Source organism: Corvus cornix, chromosome Z, assembly GCF_000738735.6.
Source record: "Corvus cornix cornix isolate S_Up_H32 chromosome Z, ASM73873v5, whole genome shotgun sequence".
NCBI classification, from domain to species: domain Eukaryota; kingdom Metazoa; phylum Chordata; class Aves; order Passeriformes; family Corvidae; genus Corvus; species Corvus cornix.
The window spans coordinates 1,588,004-1,613,024 of record NC_046357.1 but is presented as its reverse complement, the minus strand read 5'-3'; the positions used below and the strand labels follow the sequence as shown (position 1 = coordinate 1,613,024).

General features: G+C 47.7%; 1 protein-coding gene across 6 annotated transcripts in view; it reads left to right on the top strand.

The window, feature by feature from the left end:
• Positions 1–25,021, top strand: part of CTIF (cap binding complex dependent translation initiation factor) — a 149,031-nt gene that overhangs the window by 45,442 nt on the left and 78,568 nt on the right. For all 6 annotated transcript variants that reach the window (XM_039566815.1, XM_039566811.1, XM_039566810.1 and 3 more), the window contains 3 exons: positions 1,897–1,970; positions 2,788–2,892; positions 6,793–6,868. In XM_039566815.1, coding sequence (XP_039422749.1) covers positions 1,897–1,970; positions 2,788–2,892; positions 6,793–6,868 — 255 coding nt within the window. The remainder of the gene's footprint in view (positions 1–1,896; positions 1,971–2,787; positions 2,893–6,792; positions 6,869–25,021) is intronic.

Below are 25,021 nucleotides of genomic sequence, written 5' to 3'. Positions count from 1 at the left end.
ATTTTACTGCATTTGGATGTTTGTAAGGATTTAAAAAACTAATTCCTCTGCTTGGTGGTAGAAAATCATGCTTACATTTGCCTAAAATAAAAAGCTCATCTTCTGTAACTGATCATGGGAGTTATTAGTATTTCTGGTAGTTTGTTTCTGAGCAGAGACATGTCAACTTGCAAATCCCCAGGGGTTAAAATCATAATCCATAAACCCCTTGGAGGAGACTAAAAAGGAAGCAACCTGTCTGTGTTTGGAGTTTCTGGTGTCTAAATTGGTTGTTATGCTGGAAATAACTGCAAAGTGTAACCATCTGTTCACTGAGGACATGTGTCCTGACATTGGTTGGGAGAGTGTTGCTCACTTTGTGAGCAGATTGAGCTCTGGGACTTCATTAAGAAATGGTCACATTTTTTATGAGTTTCTAGTGTCTTGGTTAATATTAATAATACTTGAAAATGACAGAAGTTATATGGTAGGGAATAGATGGAATCCAGCTTCTCTGTGTTTTGCCAGAGTGGAACCATTTGGACTGAAATGCTTAAATAATCTGAGTATGTGCAAGATTATGAGTAATCTGAATAAGAAATGTTGAGGGGAAAATCAGTTAATATGGGATTCGCTATTTGCAATGCATTCAATCCATCCAGACTGAGTCAAGTCTGATTTCTTGAATGGTCTTGAATGGCAGAATCCAACCTGCTTTAAGTTCATCTGCAAAGGGTGGAGAGGGCATCCCTCTTTGTGCAGGGAGGACATGTGAGGGGTGGTGACTGTGAAGGGGCTTTGAATAGCGTAGGTGAGGTCTTTGCTTTAGTTGCTCGTGCTTTGGGTTGTCCATTTTAACTTAAGCAGCTGCACAGGGAAATTCAAGGTGTTTTACTGTTGGCTGGAGGTTTCTTATAATGCCCATGGGGAAAGGCCCTGGGGGTGCTGGTGCCAGGGGCTGGACATGAGCCCAGGAGTGCCCAGTGGGCAAGAGGCCAATGGCCCCTGGGCTGTCCCAGCCAGGGTGTGGCCACAGCCCCAGGGCAGGGCCCATCCCCTGTGCTGGCACTGCTGAGGCACCTCCAGTGCTGGGGACAGCTCTGGGCCCCTCAGGACAAGAGAGACATGGAGGGGCTGGAGCGTGTCCAGGGCAGGGAACGGAGCTGGGAAGGGGCTGGAGCCCCAGGAGCGGCTGAGGGAGCTGGAAAGGGGCTGAGGCTGGAGCAAAGGAGGCTCAGGGGGGACCTTGTGGCTCTGCACAAGTCCCTGACAGGAGGGGGCAGCCGGGGGGGTCGGGCTCTGCTGGCAGGGAACAGGGACAGGAGGAGAGGGAACGGCCTCAGGCTGGGCTAGGGGAGGGGCAGGGTGGACATCAGGAGGAATTTCCACATGGAAAGGGTTGTAAGGACTGGAACAGGCTTTCCAGGGTACTGATGGAGTCAACATCCCTGGAGGTGTTCAAGGAATGCCTGGATGAGGCACTCAGTGCTCTGGGCTGGGTGACAAGGTGGGGATCAGGCACAGGTTGGATTTTATGGTCTTGGAGGTCTTTTCCAACCTAAATGATTCTGTGATTTTGTGAATCAGCCTTCCCCCTGGACTTTGGTGGATCATGGTTGTGGACATGGGGCAGGAGGACAGGGCTGGAGTCAGAGCTGAGCTTGTGCATTGTTTTTGTTCCATGTTGTGCACAGCTCTGTGTCCCCAAGGCTGAAACTGTCACTCTTTGCCTTCACGGTGCAGTTTTGCAGCAGATGAGGGGTCTCTGCATTGCAGTGAGCATGGATTCACACAGGAGCACAGGATTCCTTGTCCAGAGCCAAGACACCTCCGTGGTTGGTGGTGGGAGAGGCTGTGCCGTGGTTCACATAGTTCCATGTGCCTCCTTGCAAGTAACCTCCTTTCCCTCTCTCCTAGAATGGCAACAAGGAGAGCAACCTTGACATGCTGGGCACAGACATCTGGGCTGCCAACACCTTTGACTCCTTCAGGTAAGCTGGTTTTAAAATACTTTAAGAGAAAGATGGACCCTTAAGATGGACCACACCTTCTCTTAGCCTTCACCAGTGTGTCCATCTTGCTGGTACCCAGACACCAGAAAGTACCCTGGTAGTAGTGACATCACTGTTCCTCCTCCCCATCCCCATTTAACCTGTGGCACCAAGCACAATCTATTGAAAGTATCCTGTGTGCTTTGGAGAGGCCACTGGGTGGGTTTGCATTCCAAACACCTGAAACTGATACCAGTACGATTACTTACAGTCACCCCAGAGCTGCACAGGCAAGGCTTGAGTCAGCTCTGAGCTACTGCTCTGGGATTTTACTCTCCCATTAGTTGGAGGTACCATCATGTGTTGGCTTCTTAGCTACTGCCTCAGTGTGGACAAGCAGTGAAATATGCTTTCTGTCTGGTTTTATGCACAGTCTGCATGTGTTGAGTCACTGGAGCAGACAGGTTGTGCAGGACAAGAGAGAACATCATTGCATGGACCAGACCAGTACCTGTTGGTATACCCTCTTGGTACAGAGAGCGAGTATATCTTGCAGGGTGTGTTCTGTATCAAAATTAGAGGCTTAGATCAAGCCACAAGAGCTCAGCGTACCTAAAAAACAAGACAAAATGAAATTAAAAGAGATGCATAAGTGTGAAGGTTGGAGGCTCACATGCTCTGCAGCAGGGAGTGGTGCTCCCAGAAATGCCAGCTTTCCTTGTCTGCAGGCTCCGATGTGCCCTCTGCTCTTCAGCTCAGTGGTGTTTAATTAGTAGTGGACTTCCTTTCTCTGTTTTTCCCTGTTTTTCTCTCCTAGTGGTGCAACGTGGGACTTGCAGCCTGAAAAACTAGATTTCACCCAGTTTCACAGAAAGCTGCGAAACACCTCCAAACACCCATTGCCTCACATAGACAGAGAAGGGTGAGTGCTGTGTCTGCAATACTGTGCTCTCCAGGAAGGGTCTCTTAACTTCTCCCTTGCTCTAGGAACTTTGGTGTGGTGGCATGCCTCACGTGGAGGACATGGGAAGAAGCACTGGACCACTTACAGAGTTTGAGGATGCCACAATCAGTCGGTCTGGCTCCTCTGTCACCCAGTTCTGGGCTGGAGCAGAGTTGTTCTCTGTGTTTTTGCATTGCTTGATAGATTTCAGTGCTTAAATAACTCAGGATCCAAGCCTCTTAGATCCAGGTGTCCTAGATTTAAACATCTCTGGATATTGAAGGAAAGATCCTGGCTTAGTGCTGACCTGGTTGCAGTTCCTGTGAGTGACAGGCTTCCACTGTTCTTCCTAGCAAGAGTTCAGGGAAGGAGAGAGCATCAATGCAATTCATAAAACTGTGAAAACATTAAACAGCTCCTTTTGGTGGTGTCAGCCTCCATGGGCTTCCCTGGTATTTCTGGTTTCCTTACTGGTTGTTGGTTGGTCAAACCAAATAAATGTGTGCTGGCACCAAGTGGCTCACCAGTGTTGCTTGGTTGAATATCATCATTTCTCTGCAGATGGAGAAGCAATCACTCCTTGACAGGAGGGTGCAGCCAGGTGGGGGTCAGGCTCTTTTCCCATGTAACAAATGACAGGGTAAGAGATAAAGGCCTCAAGTTGCGCCAGGGCAGGTTTAGATTGGGTATTAGGAACAGTTTCTTCACAGAAAGGGTTGTCCAGCCCTGGCACAGCTGCCCAGGGCAGGGGTGGAATCCCCATCCCTGGAAGGATTTAAAAACCCTGTGGACGTGGCACCTGGGGACTTGGGTTAGTGGTGGCCTGGGCAGTGCTGGGAATGGTTGGGCTTGGTGATCTTGGAGGTCTTTTCTAACCATAACAATTCCATGATTCTATAGATCAGGTTTTCCTCACCCTATCACTCAGAGCATAGAGGAAGGCAAAAATCAGAACAGGTCTAAAAGATGGGGTTGGGAAGATTGCAGCTGATGTTCCATCACTGCCATGTTGTTTGCAGGGATGGAAATCTCCTCTTGGAGACATTTTTCTGCTGATAACTTGGTTTTGCCAAAGTACTGTCCAGTGCCATATGCCTGGTCTGCACATCTTGTTTAGAAGACAAGATTAGAATTGTTATTAGAACAGTTGATTGGAAACAATTAGAAACATCCAGCCAGGCCAGCAATCCCACACCAGCCCAGGCTTAGCATCTGCAGGAGGCTGCTGTACAGTACAGGGACAGGAGCACTCACACAACCTATTTTTCCTGCTCTGTAAGACATACTGCAGGTTTGTAAAGAGCAATTTTCAGAACATTTGGAACAATGTAACACTAAATTTCTCTAAGTCACTACGTCTCATCGTTTACTCCCATTTTTTCAGATGGGTTTGAAAAATGAGATGAAGGGGCTGTCTGTAAGATAAGATATAATATGATAATATGCTTCCTCTATAAGAGAAGATACAATGTGCCCCCTGGTTGATGGCACTTGCCAGGTGATCCTGTCAGTGACACCTGCTATATGCAGGGAGGATGCAGCAGGGTTGGTGTTCTGGTTTTCCTCTGGTTCCTGCTGTGTTGTGAATGCCCACAAGGTAGAGAAGGCAGTGTGGAGGAGAGATATTTAATCACTCCTAAATATTACAGCTGCAAAAGTGGAGGAAGAATTAGTGTATCTGCAGAAAAGTTAAGCAGATATTATCAGCACAAACCGCGCATCTCCCAAAGTGCATGCCATGTAAGTAACCTGGCCAGAACAGAGGAAGCACAAAGGAGGACAAAATGGTTCTTATTTTTTAACTTCTAAAGCTCACTGTGCTGTGCATTCATCAGCTCTCCATGGTGAATCTGTGCCGAGATTTGCTTGCTGAGCCTCCGTGAATCTCTACCTGCAAGCTAGGCATTTTCCCTCTTGCTTGCATGGGAAGCTTTTTTTAACAATCTAGCTGTGCAGTGAAAAAAAATAATAGAGGAAAAAAAGGAAAAAAAAAAGGAATATGCTGTTCAGTGTGTGCTTTTAACACTAAAAGAACCATTTTATTCCTTAATCTGATCAGTTGCCTAAGGCTGGCCATGTAGTTGCATCCAGTTGTGTGACCTCAAGTGACTTTTGCTTGGGTGAAGTGTTTTCCTCCAGGAAGACATCTGCTTTTACTGGAAGAAGTTTGGTTGCATGCTGAATATCAAAAGTGGAGCAGTTAAGAAAAACCGGGGAACTGTACCGCGTTTCTGACCTGAATTCGTCTGGCTTTAATTTCCAGTCCTAGCTCTTGCTCTGCTTTTACTCTTTCAGATCAAACAACCTTTTGTAGCTGGTATTTTCTCTTCATTCCAGGTATCTCCCAAGCACATGTATCACTTGAGTTTTTCAGGTACTCTAAGGAATTTCTCTACCACCTCTTTGAAACGTGACTGCGGCCATGCCTGTGGTCCTGTAACTGGGGCTCAGCCACGCTGTTTCTAGAGGGAAGCTGCCTTCATCCCCCTAATCCCTGCCTCCTCTTCATCCCCTGCCTTTTTGCCACAGTTCAGCATCAGAAATTCAGCCTGGGGTGGTCCCCACTCTTTCCAGATGACCTTTTCCTACAATACACTTGTGTTCTGCACCTGCAGCTGGCATTATTTGTCCCCAGATGGGTGACACGATTTTTCTCATCTATATAAATACATATGTATCAATTTTTTTTCATACATGTATTTCTGTATGTGTACACACACTATGTTTTTCCCTCTGTAAATCAAAGTCAGGATTTTATCTGTGATGGAAAGTCAATTGTTGAACACCTCTGATTTCCTATAAACATAGAATCACAGAATGGTTTGGGCTGGAAGGGGCCTTCAAGATGACCTTGACCAACCCCCCTGCCATGGGCAGAGACACCTTTTACTAAACCAGGGTGCTCAAGTTGATTAAGGTTAATGAAATTGCTTCCCTTCAGCTTGCTGGTTTTTGAGCCTGGTACTTCAGCACACACCATTTTTCTCAATTTTTTTCTCCCATTTTCTCTAATTCCAAGATCTATTTTTCTCTGACTTCTAGGCACTGATTACCTGGGTCTGGTGCTGCCAAAGTCTCTACTGTATCTTATTTAGCAATATCTTGCTTCTAACTGACAAAAAAGTACTTTATCATTCTTGCATAATAAAAAAGATCATCTCTGTTTTTTTGAACGTAGAGGGGTGATATTTATTGACCGTTTTTTCTTTTTCTGTATCATCACAAACTCTCTGCATCCAGATAGCAATTATCTTTGGATTGTTTTTTTTCCTTTCTTGTTCCAAGAAAGTCCTTCAGCTGCCAGTTCTGTGTGTGGTATGGGAGTGCTTGACTTCTCACCCCAATTTCTTTGTCTTTCAAATTGTCTGTTTATATTTATATCGATTGCCACTTCCTGTCTGAGGTGTGTGTTTGCGCTGATTTTCGACACCTTTCTCAGCAGGGGAGCTGGAGCTCCTGTGGAGACCAGCAAATGAGCAGTGCTTCAAAGGAAACACTTTTCATTACTCTTCTTGTGCTCTCATTTCTGCTGTCCAGGTGGGCTGTGCTTTCAGTTTTGCTTGGTCTGGAAATCGAGTCACCCTGGGCTCAGGACTGCCTTTGGTTTTCTCACTGCTGCTACTACCAAAAGTGTTTGCAAGCTGTGGCAGATGGTGCAGGTGGAGAGGACTGAGCAAAGCATTTAATTTTGTATTAACAGCTTTACGCCTGCGTGGGAGTGTTTTGGAGGCACAGCACACTTGCTCCAGAGAGAGCCTCTTTGTTTCCGTGAGAGGCCTTTGCAGTAAGAACTGATATTCCCCTTGTGCCGTGATAGAAAATTAACTGTGTCCCCAGCGGGTTTTCACGTGCTTTTGTTTTGTTTTCCTCTTGCCACAGGCTTGGAAAGGGGAAGTACGAGGATGGTGACAGCATCAACTTGAACGACATAGAGAAAGTCCTTCCAGTGTGGCAGGTAGGTGACAAGGACATCTGCCCCTGCCACAGTGGAGACCAGCAGCAGCGTCTTCCCTGCCTTGTGTTCCCTTAGGAAACCCTTCTCAGGAGTGGGAAAGCTGCCGGGCTGTGGTCCTTTGGGGGTTGGGATGGAGATTTGTGCCTGTTTTTTTGGATATTAGTGCTGGGCAAGGGCAGTGACCATGGAGGCTTTGTGGGGAGGTGATACACTGAGGGCGTTACATACCTGTGTATGTACACGTACACAGGGCTCCTGCGTTTAAAAAAAGGAGATTCTGAAAAGCATCAACCCCTCCTGACAGCTCCAAAATAAGTTGCTGTCAGGAAGCCAGCAGTGCCTGTGTGCTGACCCAGGTATTTCCCTTTTGGGAAATATGCAGTGGTATGTTCATATGCAGTTATAATCCACCTGTGTGTGTTTTCTCTAGCCTATTTTTTCCCCAGATCTCTCTTTACAGCCCAGTTTTGGCAGTTCTGGTTAAATGACCTCTGGATGTGTGGATGTTGGGGAATGGCAGGATGAGACCCCACAGTTCAGAAATCAGGTTGAATAAATCAATTTGTCAGCATCATACAATTTTTCATTTTACAGAGCCCTAGTCCTCAAAGGAGCTGAGTTCACTGAGCTAGGCAAGTTTCTGAGGGTGCTCAGTGTGTTTTTGCTGAAATCTCTTTGCCTCCAGAGGCAAGGATGAAAACATCTCGTGTGCTGTGGTAGTGTTACCCTTTTCAGTGTTCAGCCAAGAGCTCGCCGGGCTTCTTGCTCACGCATCATGTGAGGAAAAGCTTTGCTCATCCTGCAGACCATGTGACAATCTATCTTACTGTTTCTTTTGGGTGAGCTATTTGGCACTGAATACATGAAGGAGTGGAGAAGGGCAGCTGACTTTGGCAGGGAGGAGCACTGCCTGCAGCTGCTTCCTGCTCAGTCTCTTCCATGTTTGGTATGTCTGGACTTTAGGTCACAGGGAAAAAATATCAAGTTCAGCTGATACAAACCCCATTAATTCTGCAAAATAAGGTTATTTTCCCTGGGGAATAATTGGAAATGAAGAATCAAAGCATCTTTGGTGCGAGGAGCTGATTTCCTTCAAGAGAGTTTTAATCAACAGCTGTTAAATAAGCCAGGTCCTCCTGGTCTGGTTGTCATTTCATCGTGTCCTAAGAGTGCATTGAATACAATTAATTAATTCCAATATATACATTAATATCTGGCTTAATTGTTAGTGTGACATCTCTAAGCTGGAAGACCTAGTGGGAATACTGGATTTGATGTTTTGTTTGTGCCTCGGGGCAGACTCGTGCAGTGCTGCATTAATTTGCAGACGTGTTTACCTTGGCATGTACAGTCATTTGTCTGTGGGAACTAGGACCCAGGTGGCTCTGGGAGGGGGTTTATCTTGTTCAGCATGGACAAGTGAAATACTTGCAGACAGCTGGTTTAATCCTGACATATCATTGTTAACTGGATTTGAATGCGATCGTGCAATGCTGACAGTGATTTTATAGCTCTTTATCCCTTGTTTTAAATGGCTCTGTGGAGCAGTGGGGGTGGGGGTGTGAGTGGGGAATAAGGGAAGATATTCCCTTATGTGAACTTGTGAAGGGAAAACTCCTCACCCCATAGGGTTGTCCCACACTGTTATGTTCATGTGCCATCCTGAAGAAGAGGCTTTTCAGGTTGGTGATGTATAAATTCCTGTTCTGTCTGTGTTTGAGAGCTCATGGGTAGCTTACAGCAGGCGTGCACAGATGGAGGGGCCAATCTGAGCATCCTTCAGCCCCACTGGGGTGGTCTGAGCATCCTCCAGTGTGATTGAACCAGTCCAAGCATCCTCCAGCATGACTCAGATGCAAATGTTTTGCTGCTGGGCGTGCTTCAGCAGCTGTGGAAAGGTTAAAAGCACCACATTTGAGAGAGGTAGGAAGTCTTGCTTGCAGGTTGCTTGGAGATTTGCGTGCCTTTGGTGTTAAGGTGTGATAGACACAGGACATGAATGTAGAACTAATCTCCAGTGTACATCCAGGGCTGTATGGGTATCTCTACACAGAGGTGCAGTGATGTCCCTAATGAGCAGAATATTCTGGTTATCTGGGGGTTAAGCAGACTGTTCTGGATATCTGGGTGTTAATATCCCTATCCATGAGTTTTTCTGCTGGAATCTGTCAGTAGTATTTTAACAAAATATTGCAAGGAAGGCCTGTGACTATTCGGGAATTGAAAGGTGGAAAAACAAACAAAACAAGCCCAAACGACCTCCCCCAGATCCTCTTCTTTTGTTTGGAATTCATGCATCCCAGTCCTTGGGGATGCTGTCACAGCGCGGTGTGCTCTGCCATCTCGTGGACATGCACAGGCTCCACAATTCCTTCACCACAACTCGTAATTTGAAGCTCTCTCCTGCTCCATTCTTTCAAAATCCATCTGAGGTGCTTGTTTTCACTGGTGAATAGGTTTTATTTTTGAAAGTTTCGTGGCTGGGAGCTCATGAGGTCATTGCCTTGGCTCAGCTCATGAGCCATAACCTCTTCATCTCTCCTTACCCATAAGAGTCTGCAGTATGATTTGGGCACTAATTCACCAAAGTGCTGCCAGAAATGACTCTTTTGAAGATAAGTACTCTCCATTTATAAGATCTGCTTTTTACTGCACACCAGGGAGCATCTGCTGCGTCGGGAGGCACAACTCAGGTGCAGAGAGAGTCTTTAGCATCCTCTCCTTTTTCACATCGGCTGTTTTGTTGAAGGAGACCACATAACCACCTTGGCGTCATGAAGACATCACAGGGAGGGCTGAGTCAGTGCCTTTTGCTTTTGCTCCCTTTGGCAAACACTTGGGAAGTCTTTCAGGCTTGGATGTGTCACATCCAAGTACCCTGGCCCCAGATTTAGTCTTCAGAGCCCTTGGCAAGGGAGCCCTTGGCAAACTGTACACTTACCAGAGAAAACAACCCAAGGGGTCATGTTCTGCAAGATCACAGGATCATGGAATAGCTTGGGTTGGAAGGAACCTTAATGCTCATCCCCTTCCAAACCCCCTGCCATGGGCAGGGACACCTTCCATGATCCCAGGTTGTTCCAAGTCCCCTCCAACCTGGCCTCGGACACTTGCAGGGGTGGGCCAGCCACAGCTTCTCTAGACAAGATCCACCCCCCTCCTTCCTGTGGAACTGCTGTAGCTCACAAAGGACTCAGGAGGCTGCATGTCACAGGGGTGTGCTGTGAATGATGCTAGCTAGACACAAGCAGAGAGTTTTGGGACATGTCCCAGGTAGTTTCTGGACCGGTGTATTGCAGTGTTTGGCTTTCAGTTTGCTGGACTCATGCCTTCAAGCTGGGCTTGCCCTCCTTCGAATGCTGGGAATGTGCCTTCACTGCCCAGCTGCTCCTTGTCTTGTGTTTTAGGAGGTAGAAATGTGGCACTTCTGAAAGGCATATTGGGCTTCATTGTTGTAATGTGATAAACTTGGAAGATGGCATTGATATAATTTGTTTTGGCATCTTACTGCGTTCAGCTCATCTCCTTCCGTTTCCTTACTGATTCTTGACCCTTTTTGTCATATGCTTGCAGTTACAATAAACTGCTTGTTTCTCTTCTGGCTGCGGTCGTCACCCAGCTTCCTTGTTGGAAGAGAAACAAGGGAGAAGCTCCTTAGGAGAAAGGCAGACTCTCTGAAATTGTTCACGTTCCTCTTAGTACCACTGTGTTCCTGATTTTGTCCAAACAGGATTAGAAATACTGGGATTCCTGATTAAGTTTGTAGTTCAGCCTACAGGTGCTTAGGCAAATATATTTGTTATTTAAACTCCTTTCTTTTTTACACATGCCTGTGTTTGACAGCAAAAGCAAGCAAGCTGCAGGTTCTTCTTTTAGCCTTGATGTTATGCTGCTTTTCTCCTGGTGCTGGAGAACCACATGAATTGAGGCACCCACAGGAAGCTTTGCCCATTTTCCTTGGGACCCCTCCTCACTGACAAGTATTTTCAAGTCAGACCTTACAGTTCAGTGTGGAGATCCTGTGGGTAAAGGTGGGACCTATGCATGGGCTGGTCACTGGGGGTTCCTGCCCCAGGGGAGGCATGGACACACTGGGACATGGTTTGTTGCACCTCAGTGTAGAGGTCTGGGAAGGGCTGGGTAATTCCCATCTGAGGATACCCATGTCCTTTCCCTGTCAGCTCTATAGGGTGCAGTGATGGACCAGCTCACTTGTGGATCTGGTCAGATATGGAAGGTTCCTGAAGAGAGATGAAGCCAACCCAGGTATCCAGGGGGAGAGGGTAGATCATGGGCAAATGTCCCCTCTGCTGTCGCTCTGCAGGCAAGGAGGGGAGATTGGTGTCCAGCACTGGTGTGAGGGCTTGTTCTTGGACCCTGCAGATCACTGATTCTTCCAGGGAGGTGGTAGCGGGAGAACAGGTCTCTTTGGAGCTCACAGACAGATTTTTGGTGGTGTGGCGTTATTTACTACCGCCGTACAGAGTTGTCATCCACTCTACCTCCTCTCTTGCCTGCTCTTTCTACACTGCAAGGCTGGGCAGTTCTCATTTTACCCAGCACATTAGGCAACCCAGATTCCTCCTCTTTCACAGCCTTGGCCGTAGCAATGTGGCCCTCTCCTAGCAGGCTGTTCTGTACTGGTGGATCTGGGGTGGGCTGATCCCTCTTCTGTCTTCCCCTCCCACTGGGAGTGACCTGGTCGATGTGGTGTGTGCCCCTTGTGCTCTGTGTCCCTGCTGTCACTCACCACATCTAGCCCTGGTGTCATTTATGTGTCCACCAAACACTTACGAAGAGGGTGGGGTGCCTCCCTAGGAGCCCCAAAATGGGGGGATTACTTCTGCTCATCCCCAGTTCCTGCTGGAGTCTGCCCAGAGTGTGTGGGCACAGAGTGTGTGCCTTCAGAGAAGGTTTCTTGCCTGACAAGCCCATATCCCAAGGGTCTTTCCAATACAGTAACAGCTAAAACCGCTGTGGAAAGTCCCTGTCAAAGAGCCAAGGCTTGCTTGAGTATAGGTCACAACGTATTGGGAGTCTGAGCTCTGCTCCTGAGCAGAAAGCTTTTGGTTTGCCGTGATTACCAGTGAGACACAGGCTTTCTGTGGCCCTTTTTTTTGCTGCATTTGACCCACCTGACAGCGCCCGGGGCAGAGAGGGCAAACTACCATGGTCACCTGTAACTCCTCCAGCATCACTCCCATGCCAGAGTTAAGGCCACCATTGCCAAGGAAGGCAGATGAGGCCACGGGCATCTCCAGAGCACAGGAGAGGTCTGAACCAAGACTGTCTGATGTCCCATGCAGATCATCACCTTGCAGGTTCCTGCAGGCCTGGGCTCTGGTGGTAGAGCACAGTCCCTGTGATCCCTGAACCAGATCATAAACCCTGAGGGTTTTATCAGACGTGCAGGAAAGGGAAGATCTTCTAGTGGCTTTTTAAGATTATGATGGTCTTTCATACCACAGAATCAGAGAAATATTAAGGTTGGAAAAGATGCATAAGATCACTGAGTCCAGCCATTCCCCAGCACTGCCAAGGCCACCACTAACCCTTGTTTCCAAGTGCCACATCCACGTGGCTTTTGAATCCTTCCAAGGATGGGAATTCCACTATTGCCCTGTGCCGGGGTCTGACAGCCCTTTCCACGAAGAAGATTTTTCCTAATACCTCATTTCCTAATACCGTACAATAGCCTTATTCAGTGCATAAATGAAACACTAGAGAAATGGCCAGGAACTTTGATGTTTCCATTCTTATTTTTATTATCATTATTATTTTCCTCATTATCATTATTAAAATTGTTAATGTTGCTTATTATCATTATGTATATTATATATTATCAGTTATTATCATTATTATGGTTATTGTTGATGTCGTTGTTGTTATTGTTATTATTTATCACTATTATGGCTCAGAGCAGGTTCCTGATTGTGGAAAATGAGATGGGCTCTCCCTTCTCAGGGCTGGTGTTACTCTTCTGTCCCTCAGGCAGATGTAGCAATGCTGACTCATAATTCCTGGGGGTGTCTTCCCAACCTGGTGGGCACAGAGATCCCGTTTCGTAGCGGCTCCTTATGCTGCTACTGGTCAGCTGGTCAGAATTAGGGCCAGGCTGCCATGCTTGCCAGGATATGAGGTGTTGGGATGCTCTCACACCCCGGTTGGATTGACTGGTCAGGGATTTGGATTTAGGATGAGCAGGGAGGGAAGGTGGAAGGGACGAGGGTGGTTTGTGCTGCAGCTCTGAAGTTCGGCAGTGTTTGGTGGCCGAGGGGACAGGGCTGGTGGCCGAGGGGGAGCCCTTCAGCACTAGAGGGCACTGCGGCCTCGCTGCACGGCCCTGGAACACAGCTCTGGGCAGAGGAAATGAGGCTTTTCCAAAGGCTTTTTCCAAGCAGAAACCCCACTCTGCAGTGTCTCTCACCCTCCTGTGCCAGGTCATGCTGCTCTCTATCCTGCTGTGTCCACCTTGGGCTCGGAGTGCGTGTCCAGCGTGGGGAAACCTGAAGGTGTTTCTCTGTACCTGGGGCTGAATTTGGGTGTGAGCTGCATTTTGGCTCTGAGCAGAGTGAGGTTAAAACTGAAGGTGTCTGTGACCCCCCCCTCCCCCAGGTACCAAACCCTGAGGGAGGCTGGTTCTTAGGGGTTGGACAAGTCCCATCTCATGACTCCTTGGCAATCCCACCTTTGCACTCACAATCCTCAGCTCCGTGTATCTCCCATGGGATGCTCCAGCAGGGCTCAGTCTGGTGCAATGTTCCTTGCACCAAGGAGCAGTTCCACATGTGCTGAGGGGTTCTCCCCTTCTGTGGAGGTGCTGCTGCCCTGTCAGGGGTAGGATGTTCCCCTGAACACCCACATTTCCATCTGTCCCTGTCCCCCACCTACCTTGTTGTACCCACCCCATGTTAAGGACATGCCAGCCTCAGGAGGACAGAGATGGGCACCATGGGTTGCCCACTGCTGGACCATCACTGTTCCTTAGACACCAGTTTGCCAGGCACTGGTTTGTACCACAAATAAGATTAATAATGGGATGTGGGCTGCTTTGCAGCTTTTTTTCAGGTCAGAATGATGGAGGGGTGGACAGAAAGAGATGTCAGGACTAGGCTGGGCTTACCAATAGGAAGTAGTGAAGTTCGGGTTCATGACCAGGGACTACAAAGAAAGAGGAGTGTGGGAGAGCTTCGTTCCTGGGAGGACGATGAAGAAAGATCCTCTATTTTACTTTTAAGGAGTCCACAAGTAGTTTTAGTCCCGTGAACTGCAGTTTTCTGGGGAATTAACTGGTTTGGGCAAGGGGAATTGTACTGGGGTATAAATAACAGCTCAATAGGCATTTCAGGCTCAAAAATGTCACCACATTATGCTCTGGCTGAAACACACCAGGGAGCTACTTGGGTTTTTCCCAGCTTTACAGCTGACTTCCCTTTCAGAAAGGTTTGCTTTTATGCAGCTATATAATATCCAAAGCAAACCTGTTTTGGTTTTTCCCAGTCATGTCTATAGACTCCAAAACACACCCTTTAAATCCTGCCTGAGTTTTAACTTCTCAATAATGTTACGTTTCCTTCTCCCTTGTTTTCTCAGGGGATTCATTAGAAAACTGAGAGGGTTTTTTGCTGCACTCACTTGAGTTTGCTGAATACTTTCCTGCAGCGTGAAAGTAACGTGGAGGAATGATTAAATTTTAAAAAACGTTACTAAAAGTAGCTGAGGGAAAAAAAAAATCCAGATTTCTAAAGATCCCAAGTAAAAACCCAGTGTCTCTTTGGTCAAGCAGCTATTTCTGCTGGCTTGGCTGTTTCCACATCCTAATCCCCTTCCCTGCTCTCTGTGAAAGGGATGAATTTTTAATAAAATCAAGGGAAGGAAGGAATTTTCTCTCTCAAAAAATGTAGGCTTACCACAGGACCAGAGAAGTGAGACGTGCATACATCCCTGTTGTCAAAGGGACCTGGAGAGCCTAGAAACATCTCGCTCTCTAAAAATCCTGCTAATGGGGGATGTCCTTGTCCCTGGTCCGACAAAATAGGAGGTTAATGTTTCCTGACACATTTATAAATTTCTTCTTAACCAGAAGCAGCTCCCCCACCCTTTTCTGCTGCCTTTCCTCTGATGTTGTGGGAATAGAAAGCAATACAATAAATGAGACCAGAAGTTCTTAAAATGCGAATTTCCTGCCTGGAGGCAGCAGGTAAGTGAATCCCATTCAGCTTCGAGAGATGTATATATAGCTATGGGTGTAAATATAGGTATTTAGTGGCAGGGTAAGTGTTTATTGCAATGCAGGGTGGTTTGGTCAAAGATTGTCATTTAAGTGGGAAATTTATTGCTGCACACGACGCCTGGATGTCTCTTCCACGGGGAAAATAAAGACTGTTTATGAAGGGATTAAATGATGTCCTCACTGTGGTAGCAGACCAAGCTCTGTAACCCAGAGGTCCTTTTAGTCCTACATTTGTATTGTCCCTCATTTTATGATTTTAAAAGTACTTTTGGTGGTTGGTTTTTTCAGGATCATAGAATCATGAAATGGTTTGGGTTGGAAGGGGCCTTAAAAATTTTATTGTTCCAACTCCTCTGCCATGGGCAGGGATGACTTCCACTAGACCAGTTTGCTCAGAGAGCCGTCCAGCCTGGCCTCAGGTCACTTCCAGGGATACTCCATTAACTTCTCTGCTGGCTCTGGAAATGGCTCAAATGTACACGTGCTGGCATGGTCAGTGAAAGAAAACTCTGTGGCCTCCCCAAAATGCCTTTGCTGGATGGTGGGCTTGAAGGATTTTGTTGGGGCTAATAGGCATAGCGAGCGGAATGTGGTCTCCACACCTTAGGCCACGCGATGCTGCCCCTGTGTCCATGTCTCCCAGGGTTATTCCTCTTTATTCTTCTCCTGTTCATACTACTGTGGAGAAACTCCTCATTGTTGGCTTGCTTTCTTTTTCATTCTTTTTGGTTTTGTTTTTTTTTTTAATAATTCTTGTAATGTTTGAGCAGAGAAACCACTGGAGAATGATAAAGCTTCATTTCTTCCTGCTTTTGTGACCTGCTTCATTATTTCGTTTCTCATTGTATATTCTTCTGAGGCGCCCTGTCCAAACGGAAAGAAAATATGTGAGCTTGTAGGAGCTGTTTGTTTACCTTTGGCTGGGAGAAATAAGACCCCTTGGGTGGGCAAAATAAGTAGGTATCACAGAAGATATGGATTGCTTCTGCTGGTTAGTTCTGGGGAGCTGACATTTGCTCCATCGTGCATCTGTGAGCAGCATTATTTCCTAAAGATGGTGGGCTGTGTGTGCCTTCAGCTGGCCAGCCTTCCTCTTGGTGCTCTGCACAAATAAAATATAAAAATACATGTTCCTTAAGTTCAGGTTGCTGCACATTTTCTAGATAAGAATGAGATGATTTGGGGTCAGTAGTTACATGTACACAGTTTGAAGGAGCAGCAGGAGAGGTGAGACACCCCGTCTTGTTGTTTCATGATTGTTCCACAACAATAATCCAGACCAAAGGCAGTTTCTAAGATTCAAGACACAGATTTGCCCTTGTAATTCAAAGGAAAACATCAGTTCAAGCTGACCTCCAGAGTTCTAGCCTGATGGCACCATCCCACTGCTGCTGCTGGACACCCTGGGCACACCACAGAATGACAACAGTGGCTGCTCTGCTCCAGCCGTTGGGCCTGTGGTCAGTGAAAGTTTGGTTTTCCAAAGTTTTCCTCTTGTTCGGGTTGTTCCCATACCTCTTGCCCATGGAGCTTGTTAAGCCCTGCATCTAGGATCTTAAAACTGCTTGACCAGGAGGGTGTCGCTGGGGAGAGTCAGTCTGTTCTCCCAGGTAATGAGCAACAGGACAAGAGGAAGCAGCCTCAAGTTGTACCAAGGGAGGTTTAGATTGGATATTAGGGGAAAATTTCTTCAGGGGAAGGGTTGTCAAACGTGGAAATGGGTTGCCCAGGGCAGTGGTGGAGTCCCCATCCCTGGAGCAGTTTAAAAGCCGTGTGGATGTGGCACCTGGGGACATGGGTCAGTGGTGGCCTTGGCAGTGCTGGGGGAATGGTTGGACTCAATGGTCTTAGAGGTCTTTTCCAACCTAAATGATTCTATAATTGTATCAGTCTGTCTCAGTGTAGACAGCGCTGGGAGACATCAGGGATGAAGAAGCTTCAGGATTTCCTGAGGTTATACAACCAACTCAGCTTGAAGGTTACAGAGAACCTGGGGGCTAGGCAGGTGGCTATGGATGATGACAGGTGGCTAGGTGCAACCAGTGTGCTAAAAAATCATCTCCATGGGAGCAGATTTTGATCTGGAAACCTGGTGGTGTGCTTTGATACCTGTATTGTTGGGATAAGGTTTCCACTTGTGCTTTATTTTGCTGTCAGAGCAAAGCCAGCCCCGTGTGCCTCAAGGCTTTGGGAGGCGGTGCAGTCCCTGCACGCCCTGAGACAGCAGTGTCCCTGCACAACAGGTCACCACCCCGATAAGCACAAAGGCAAGGAGTCAGGCTCACACTGGAATGGTATTTCAGCCAGAAAGAGCAAAGGGGGCAGAAAAATACCCTGACCATCAGTATGTGAGTGGCCACCTTCGTGTCGTGCGAACATAATATTGGTTTTCTATTTTATTTTTTTTATGGTTGGCTTAACAATTAAAAGGCTACACTGCACTTTGGTTTTTCCAGTCTGCTGCATCGTGTGACCCCGGTGACTCCGAGCTAAGCCTCGTTATATAATGGTGGGGTGTTTTTTTGGAAAACCTCCATTTAATCCTTTCGGAGCAGAATTCGCTGTTTTTGTTTTCTTTCATATCGTCGTCTTGTTTCCCCCCTCCGCCTACCCCTTCCCCGGCAGGCGCACGCTGGAGGCGTCAGTCTGGGAGCAGGGTCCTTTCTTCCCTTTTTTTCTCTTTTTTTTTTTTTTTTTCAAATCTGCAGAGAAAGGAAAAAAAAAGGTTTATTTTCGTTTGCTTGGGTTACAGCGCCTTTCCCCGCCGTCGGGGGGAAGGACTACGTGATGTGCAGCAGGTATTTTGTGAATGGAGCACAACCCTGTGACTCCCCGTCGCTTGACCGAAGGGGGAGGCAGGGGAAGGAGAAAGAAAAAAAAAAATAATTAAAAACCACCACCCAGTGACTCCATCTGACTCGTTTTGGCTGGAAAACTTTTTCAGCGCCGTGGTTCTTAAGCCAGGAGGAAGCTTTCTTCTGGCCCAAGAACAATAAAGGGGTCAGCAGCCTGATCCTCCCTCCTACACCCTCTTCCTTCCATTGTGAGGGGTCTGTGCAAATATCCCAGGCTGCTTCTGCTGGGGCCTGAGGGACCTGAGCCACACATGTGACATTAAAGAGAGACTCCGCGAACTCAGTAATCCTGCGAAAAGGAAAAAAAAAAGAAGAAAGAAAAAACAAAATGAAGTCTCAGAGGAGCTCTATTTCTGGTGCAGTGTTATGCCTGGAGAAGTTACCGATGGGTGTTTCTCATGGTGGGGGGAAATCCGTCCCCTTACCCTGCCTAGGTGCTGCTTCACAATCCACGGCAGCATCTTCACCACTTGGTCGACAAGTGGCCAAATCCACACCCAGGGAAGGTGAACCCTCATGTCTCACCAGCCCTGCACCTCCTCCATTTCTTGGCTTATCCAAGAGGGGGAATTTCTGCTGTTCTCACAGTGCAGGTGCAAAACCTGTGTGCTGCAGGTGTCCAGTCTCCAGCAAGGATGGGGCTGAAGGAGGCCCAGCTGCTTGACGTGTTGTGCTTGTTCAAGGGATTCACCACCACCTAGCAAGACTCAGTTTTTCAAGCCAGTGCTTTTAATGACTTACCCCTCGGATGTTTATCACAGACCATGAAGGTCTGAGCCAGCAATCCCTGGGGCAAAAGGTCTTGAGAGGTGCTGTGGGGCCACAGGAATGTGCCCACCAGTCCTGTCCGTCATGAAGGCCACCCGCATCTCTCTGGAAGGAGGTCAGACACTGGTCAGAGGGCTGCTGTGATTTCTGTGATATTTCTGGTGAATCCAGAGCAGTCACGAAACTTGCAGCCCACACTAGGTTCTGCCACCATGAGTGATGATTCTCTTTCCAGGTGGTATCTGCCAAGCTAAATGACATCTCCTCCCAGAGGAGAAGGTGGGACCTGTGGCCTTCTAAGAGAAGTAGAGTTCAACGCAGGAAGCCACATCATGCACTGAAAACCTGATGCATTTGCCAGAGGGAGAGCATATGATGCTCATCAAGTTGTATGAACCCACCCTTTTTTTTTTTTTTTGACACGATTACCCACCTAACAGCATGCGTGACCTCTCCTGGCCGCGTCCCGGCTCGCTGGCCCTTGGCACCGCGCGGCCGCGTGGATCACGGTGGCGATCTCGCCGTAAGGCAGTTCCCGCCGTTATTATCTCCTCGCCGCGTCGATAACGCTTCACTGGCGATGGCCAGGATTTCCTCGCACTACAGAGCTTTCCTGAGAATCAGCTCTGCGAGCGGCGGAGGAAGCAGCCACTGCGAGATTGCTCCTGGCTGCTGAGAACACGGTGGCCGACTTCAAACGTACGTGCGACCTGACATGATCCGAGGAGCGCCGCGCCGGCTCCTCTTTCCCCTCGCCCGCCTCGTCAGGGTGGGTGGGTGGAAACTCCTCTTCTCCTGCAAGTGCTCCAAGAGCTGAAGCAAGACCAAACATGGTTATGAAAGACTGTCAGAGGTGGGGGAGAGTTGTCCCATGTCTTGCCTGGAATTCTGAGGGAACGGCCAGAGCACTCATGGCCAGGGTGGAATTCAGGGTGTCCCTGCCACTCCTCTTGCTGTGCCACAGGGCTGGGACATGCTACACACTTCTTTTTATTTGAAAGGGAAACCATTTGTAGTTCCATTTTTAAGTGCCTAGGCAAACAGATTTGTTATTTAGACTATTTTCTTTTTTTACAAATGCCCATGTTTGAAGGTAAAAGCAAGCAAGCTGCAGGTTCTTCTTTTAGCCTTTTCTCCTGGTGCTGGAGCAGCTCTATGATCTCTGCAGACACAGTCTAGCTCCAGGATTTTGATGGTGCTTCCAAGTATAAGTGATAATTACATTGTTGACCTTGGTGGAGGGCAGGTGAAGTGTGACAGAGTTCCAAGGTACAGCTCCTTTGCTAATATTCCAGAGAACCAGTGCCCAGCTGCCCATGGCCAGTGAGGCCACAAAATTAAAGTAGCTCCAAGGGTTGCAAGTGTACCTAAGGCTGGGAACCTGCTGTGTTAGAGGTGGAGTTCTGGGAGTACCTGACCATCCTGACATTCCTGTCTGAAGGAGAAGAAAACTGCCTTGTTTGGCTACTACTTGTTGCATCTTTTCCTGGCAGGATTTGCATACAAGGCAGGACTCGGATTTATTCTGCAAGTCCTCAGCTTCTGAGAGTTGTTGGTTCAGGAAGGGCAAGGCTGCAGTGTAGCAGCTGGTGGCTGTGCTCTTCTGGGAGATCTAGGGTAATTTTCCTGACATGAGGTTGGATTAAAAGACAAGGTGTTTTGACAGCACAGAAGTCTTTCTGCATGTGAAAATTGATGATTTAGTGGTCACCTAGAGTGATTTGCAGTTTGGATGGAGGAATCCAGGCATCTTTCACAGGTGCTTTTCCAAAGGCACTTGGTTATTTGGTGCCTTTGCTATGTTTAGCATGGGCAAATCAGAAGTTAAAGCCCTGGTGGGAAGGACTGACTGTTCAGGAGCAGAGGGTATTGCAGCAGAGGATGGTTAGAAGAGAATTATATGGAGACAGGTAAGGGATGGGAGTGGTGGCGGTCCCTTAGTCCACTGTCAAGTCCAGTCAAGTTGCTGCTCCTTGATGTGACCAGTCCTATTTTCAAAGAAATTGACCGAAAATCTCCATCTTCTGTGTCCATATTTCTAAACTTCTGCATGTGTCTTTTGTCCACGTCTTCCAAGACTTGCCTGTGACGCCTGTTTGGAGTGGCTGCCCGTTTGCCAAGAGGGCTTTCACTCTGCCAGACCTAAGCACCTGCCCACAGCCACCAAGGTCCTACTATGGGTGGATGCAACTGAAACAAGGTTTAAAAGCTCATATGAAAGGGCATTGAATAGCAAAACATAGCCTGCTCCTTCAAGTGACCTCCAGCCCTTTGGAAGCCATTTGGCATCTTGAAAGATTCCCCATTGGGTGCTGCAGTTTGCTGTGGGGTGGTTTAATGGATTTTGTGTTGCCACATCTCTGTTCTTCCCCTGTGTGGTCACGAAATGGCTTTTCAGACCTTAACTCATGCAGAAAGACATGTCCAGAGGACGGGTTCAGGGAGTATCCTGCCCTGGGAGGTGAGGGCTGAGGCAGCTGGGAGTTTCTGCTGGGGCTTTAAGGAGTCTCCCCATGCTGAGAGCTGTGTACAGTAGGAACAGTCATCAGCCTCATCTTACGTGCGCCTCGTCTCACTGGTTAGGATCGCTTCCCCCATGGAAACCATCAAGAATTTCCGTTATTTCCTTTCCTGAGGCTTTGTTTGGGTGGGGATTTCTGGAAGGTATTTCACAGGCAGGTATAATTAAAGAAAGACATGCTTTGCCTGGAGGCTTGACGAGATTTCTTTAAAGCCGGGCCTTTAGTGTGGTGGCAAAACAGAAACCGTTTTTTTCCTGGTCCGGTGGAGGGGAGGCTGGGGAAAAGGGGGAGATAATCAACTGGGAATCATCCCAGTTAAATGCTGCACACTGGGGTTAAGGCCCTTATCCAGCAAATCCTTGAAATATGTGCTTAATTTTAAGTCCCCCTGACTTCAATCTGTTTACTCTTGTGCTTAAGTTTAAGCATGTGCCTAAGTGCTTGGCTGGCTGCAGGCCAAGGCAAATAGTAGTCTTAGGAGCAGAATCGCATAAAGTAAGTGCTTTACTGGACTGAAGTTCTGTGGGACAGCGGGTGCCGTGGCACGTCTGGGATGCTGGAAGGGGACAGTGCTGTGTATCCCAGCTCCATCGAGTTATTCCATGTTGGGTACCACAGACTTGGGGCTGTGCGCACCTTGCAGGGAGCATCCAAACAGCGCGGCCTCTAAACAGGTACCTGAAATTCAGCATCTGTGTTTCTCTGTTCTGAAGGCATCAGCATCACCTGTAACCTTCTGTATATCACAGACACAGTCTTGGAAAAATACATAATTTATTTCCTCTCAGTTGAGAGAAAGGAGCATGTTAGTGGAGGAAAATATTCTTGATTTTATCATCAAAGAAGGAAGGAGAGCAGATTCTATGACCTGACTAATAAATCTTCATAGGAATTTGTGTGGCTGCATTAACACAACAAAAAGAACTCCTGTATTAGCACAAGCTTTTATAATGGCTTTATCTTCTTCTTTCCTGTTCCAAGCTAATTCCTGAAAGCCTTCTTCTAATCCCCCATTTTGCTCATCCAGCCTGGACTTCTTAGAATGGTGACAGGGGTTTTTTTCTTCAGTTTTAATCTACAAATGACAGCACTTAAAGCTAATAACTGTAGCCGTGGCACGCACAAAAGTGAAAAACCACCATCAGGAAAACAAGATCTGTGTTTTTTGAAAACACCACTGCCAGGGGTTAAGGGAAATCTGCAGCTGGAACAAATACAGCATTCGTCTAACTTCCTCAATAACTCTGCCGGGGGAGCGGGCAGTTGCCAGACTGAGGAAGCGTGGTTAGCCATCGAGTCTTTGAATGCAGCTCCGTTTCCCCCTCAAACCCATGGAATTTATATTAACCTCCAGCTTTTCTTAGCTGGTGGGAATTTTTTTTTTTTTTTTAAATTTGCTTGAGTAAGAGCCTCACTTTTGTTGCTTTGGTTCACAGGAGGAGCGGAGGAGATGGTTCTGCTCCTTGTGCCGCGCTCATGCTGGCAGGAGGCCAGGGATGTTAAATGAATAATTTCTGGCAGTGATAAAGGAGAGAGAGGTTGAAGCTGCCAAGCACAGAGTCACAGATGCCTGATGACTTGGTTTTGGGAAGGGCAGGCTTGAGAGATCCTGGCTCGCTGGGTTGTCTCCAATCCCAGCAGAGATGCAGGCAGGAGGAAGAGCCCCATGTGCCTTTAGCATCTTGTACATGGGTGTAAATGAAGTGGGCGAATCACAGAATCACAGAATGGTTTGGTTGGAAGGGACTTTAAAGACCATCACTCCAACCCCCTGCCATGGGCAGGGACACCTTCCACTATCCCAGGCCGCTCCAAGCCCCATCCAGCCAGGCCTTGGACACTTCCAGAGATTCAGGGGCAGCCACAGCTTCTCTGGGCAACCTGTGCCAGGGCCTCACCACCCTCACAAAGAAAGAATTCCTTCCTAATATCTTACCTAAATCCAGCCTCCTTCAGTTATGTGAGAATGCCAGTGGGGATGTCTGAAACCATTTTCACTCTGATACTTGTCTACCTAATTTAAGGCCGCAGGAGACCTACCCAGGTGAGTGTGGAGGGTAGCTTGGGAGACCTCGTTTTGCATCCTGGGGCTCTTGTGGGGTCCCTCTGTGACTTCAGAGCCACTTTGGAGGCAGGGCATCTGCCTTGTGGCTGTGGTGCTGACGGTGGTGGCAGGAGTCCTGGGCAGAGGAGAGAGCTGGCTGAATGGACATGGTGGATGGTCCTGGTTGCCAAAATTGCCATCTCTCTAGTGGCAAGCAGTTTGATGTCTCCTTCCAAGTCGCTCATCACAAAGCGCATCTGCAGTTTTCCTGTCGTGCCCTGTTCTGCTCATTGCCCATTCCAGTCTTAGTGGCCACTATCTCAGACTCTTTTCAGCTTCTGGAGCTGAGCCCATCACAGACCCAGTTCTGCCAGCTACAAGGGCATCAAGGAGATTAGAAAGCAGCTGAAAAAACTGTAGTGAGGAGGGGCAACATGACCCAAGACATCCCAGTAAGGAAGGTCTTTGGGTTGGTCACTTGACATATGAAAATGTATCCAGCAGTTTGCTGCAGATTCTTACGGACTCATGGAATGATTTAGATTTGAAAAAACTTTTAAGACCATCAAGTCCAACCATTCCCCAGCACAGCCAAGGCCACCACTGACCCGTGTCCCCAAGTGCCACATCCACACGGCTTTTAAACCCCTTCAGGGATGGGGACTCCACCCCTGCCCTGGGCAGTGTTTCTGTGTTTGACAACCCTTTCCATGAAGAAATTTTTCCTAACATCCAACCTCAATCTCATCATTTTTGTCCCCACTTGGATCTGATGAAACACCTGAAGGTGCGTCCTTGTGACCAACGAGAAATTAATTGAACAGTCTTCACCCAGCACCTGGTAGTCATTACAAAAGCAGCTCTAACGTAGGCTTTCTCTGGCAGGAAAGCTGATGTTTGAATGATGCCACAGTCTTTGGAGTTGACATGTTTGAGATTCAGACTTTGCAAGATGTGGGAGAAGGGATATGGCCATCCTGCTGCCTGTCCTCTATCATTTGGACAGAAACCAGTTTTTGAGGATTCTTTTTTTGATGGGGATGCCAGATCCATGTGCAGTGTCACATTTGGACGCTGCTATAAAGCAGCTACAAACATGCCTTTCTCACTCATCCCCATTTTACTGCTCAGAGTAGCCTGTGGCTCCCAGAGGTCTGCAGAACATCAGCGAAAAACCACCAGTTTAATTAATACATGATGTGATATGATTGATATTCTGTGGCAAGTGCATCATGTTTTCTGAGCTTTTGCCTGCATTAAAGCCCATTACAGCTGGAGGAATCTTAGGTCCTCAGGGCATGAAAGGAAAGTCCTGGGGAGGGATCAGACAGACACTCGAGGAGCAGCTTCTCTCCAGCTACAAACTGCCAGTAAACTGGCAAGGAGCAAGTCAGACCCTTGTGTTGCACAGCCCACACTCCTGTGAAGGACTGGCACTTTTCAAAGGGAAGAGTAGGGCTTTTATAGGATTAAATTGGCATCTGCACGTTGGGATGTTTTCCAAGCCAGGGTGACTGAGACATGGGATCCTTACTTGATCTCTGTGGGCTGAAGTAGACTAAGCAGCAACTTCAGAGAGGAGAAAAGACATCTCTTGGTGGCATAGTCCTGAGGATAGTGCACTGGCTCAGTCTTCAGCCAACTGCAGACAGGAATATCTGTTGTGTGTGAATGTTTCCAGCACAAGACAAGGGACTTGGTAAAGGAAAGGACCGTGCTTTGGCCATGAAG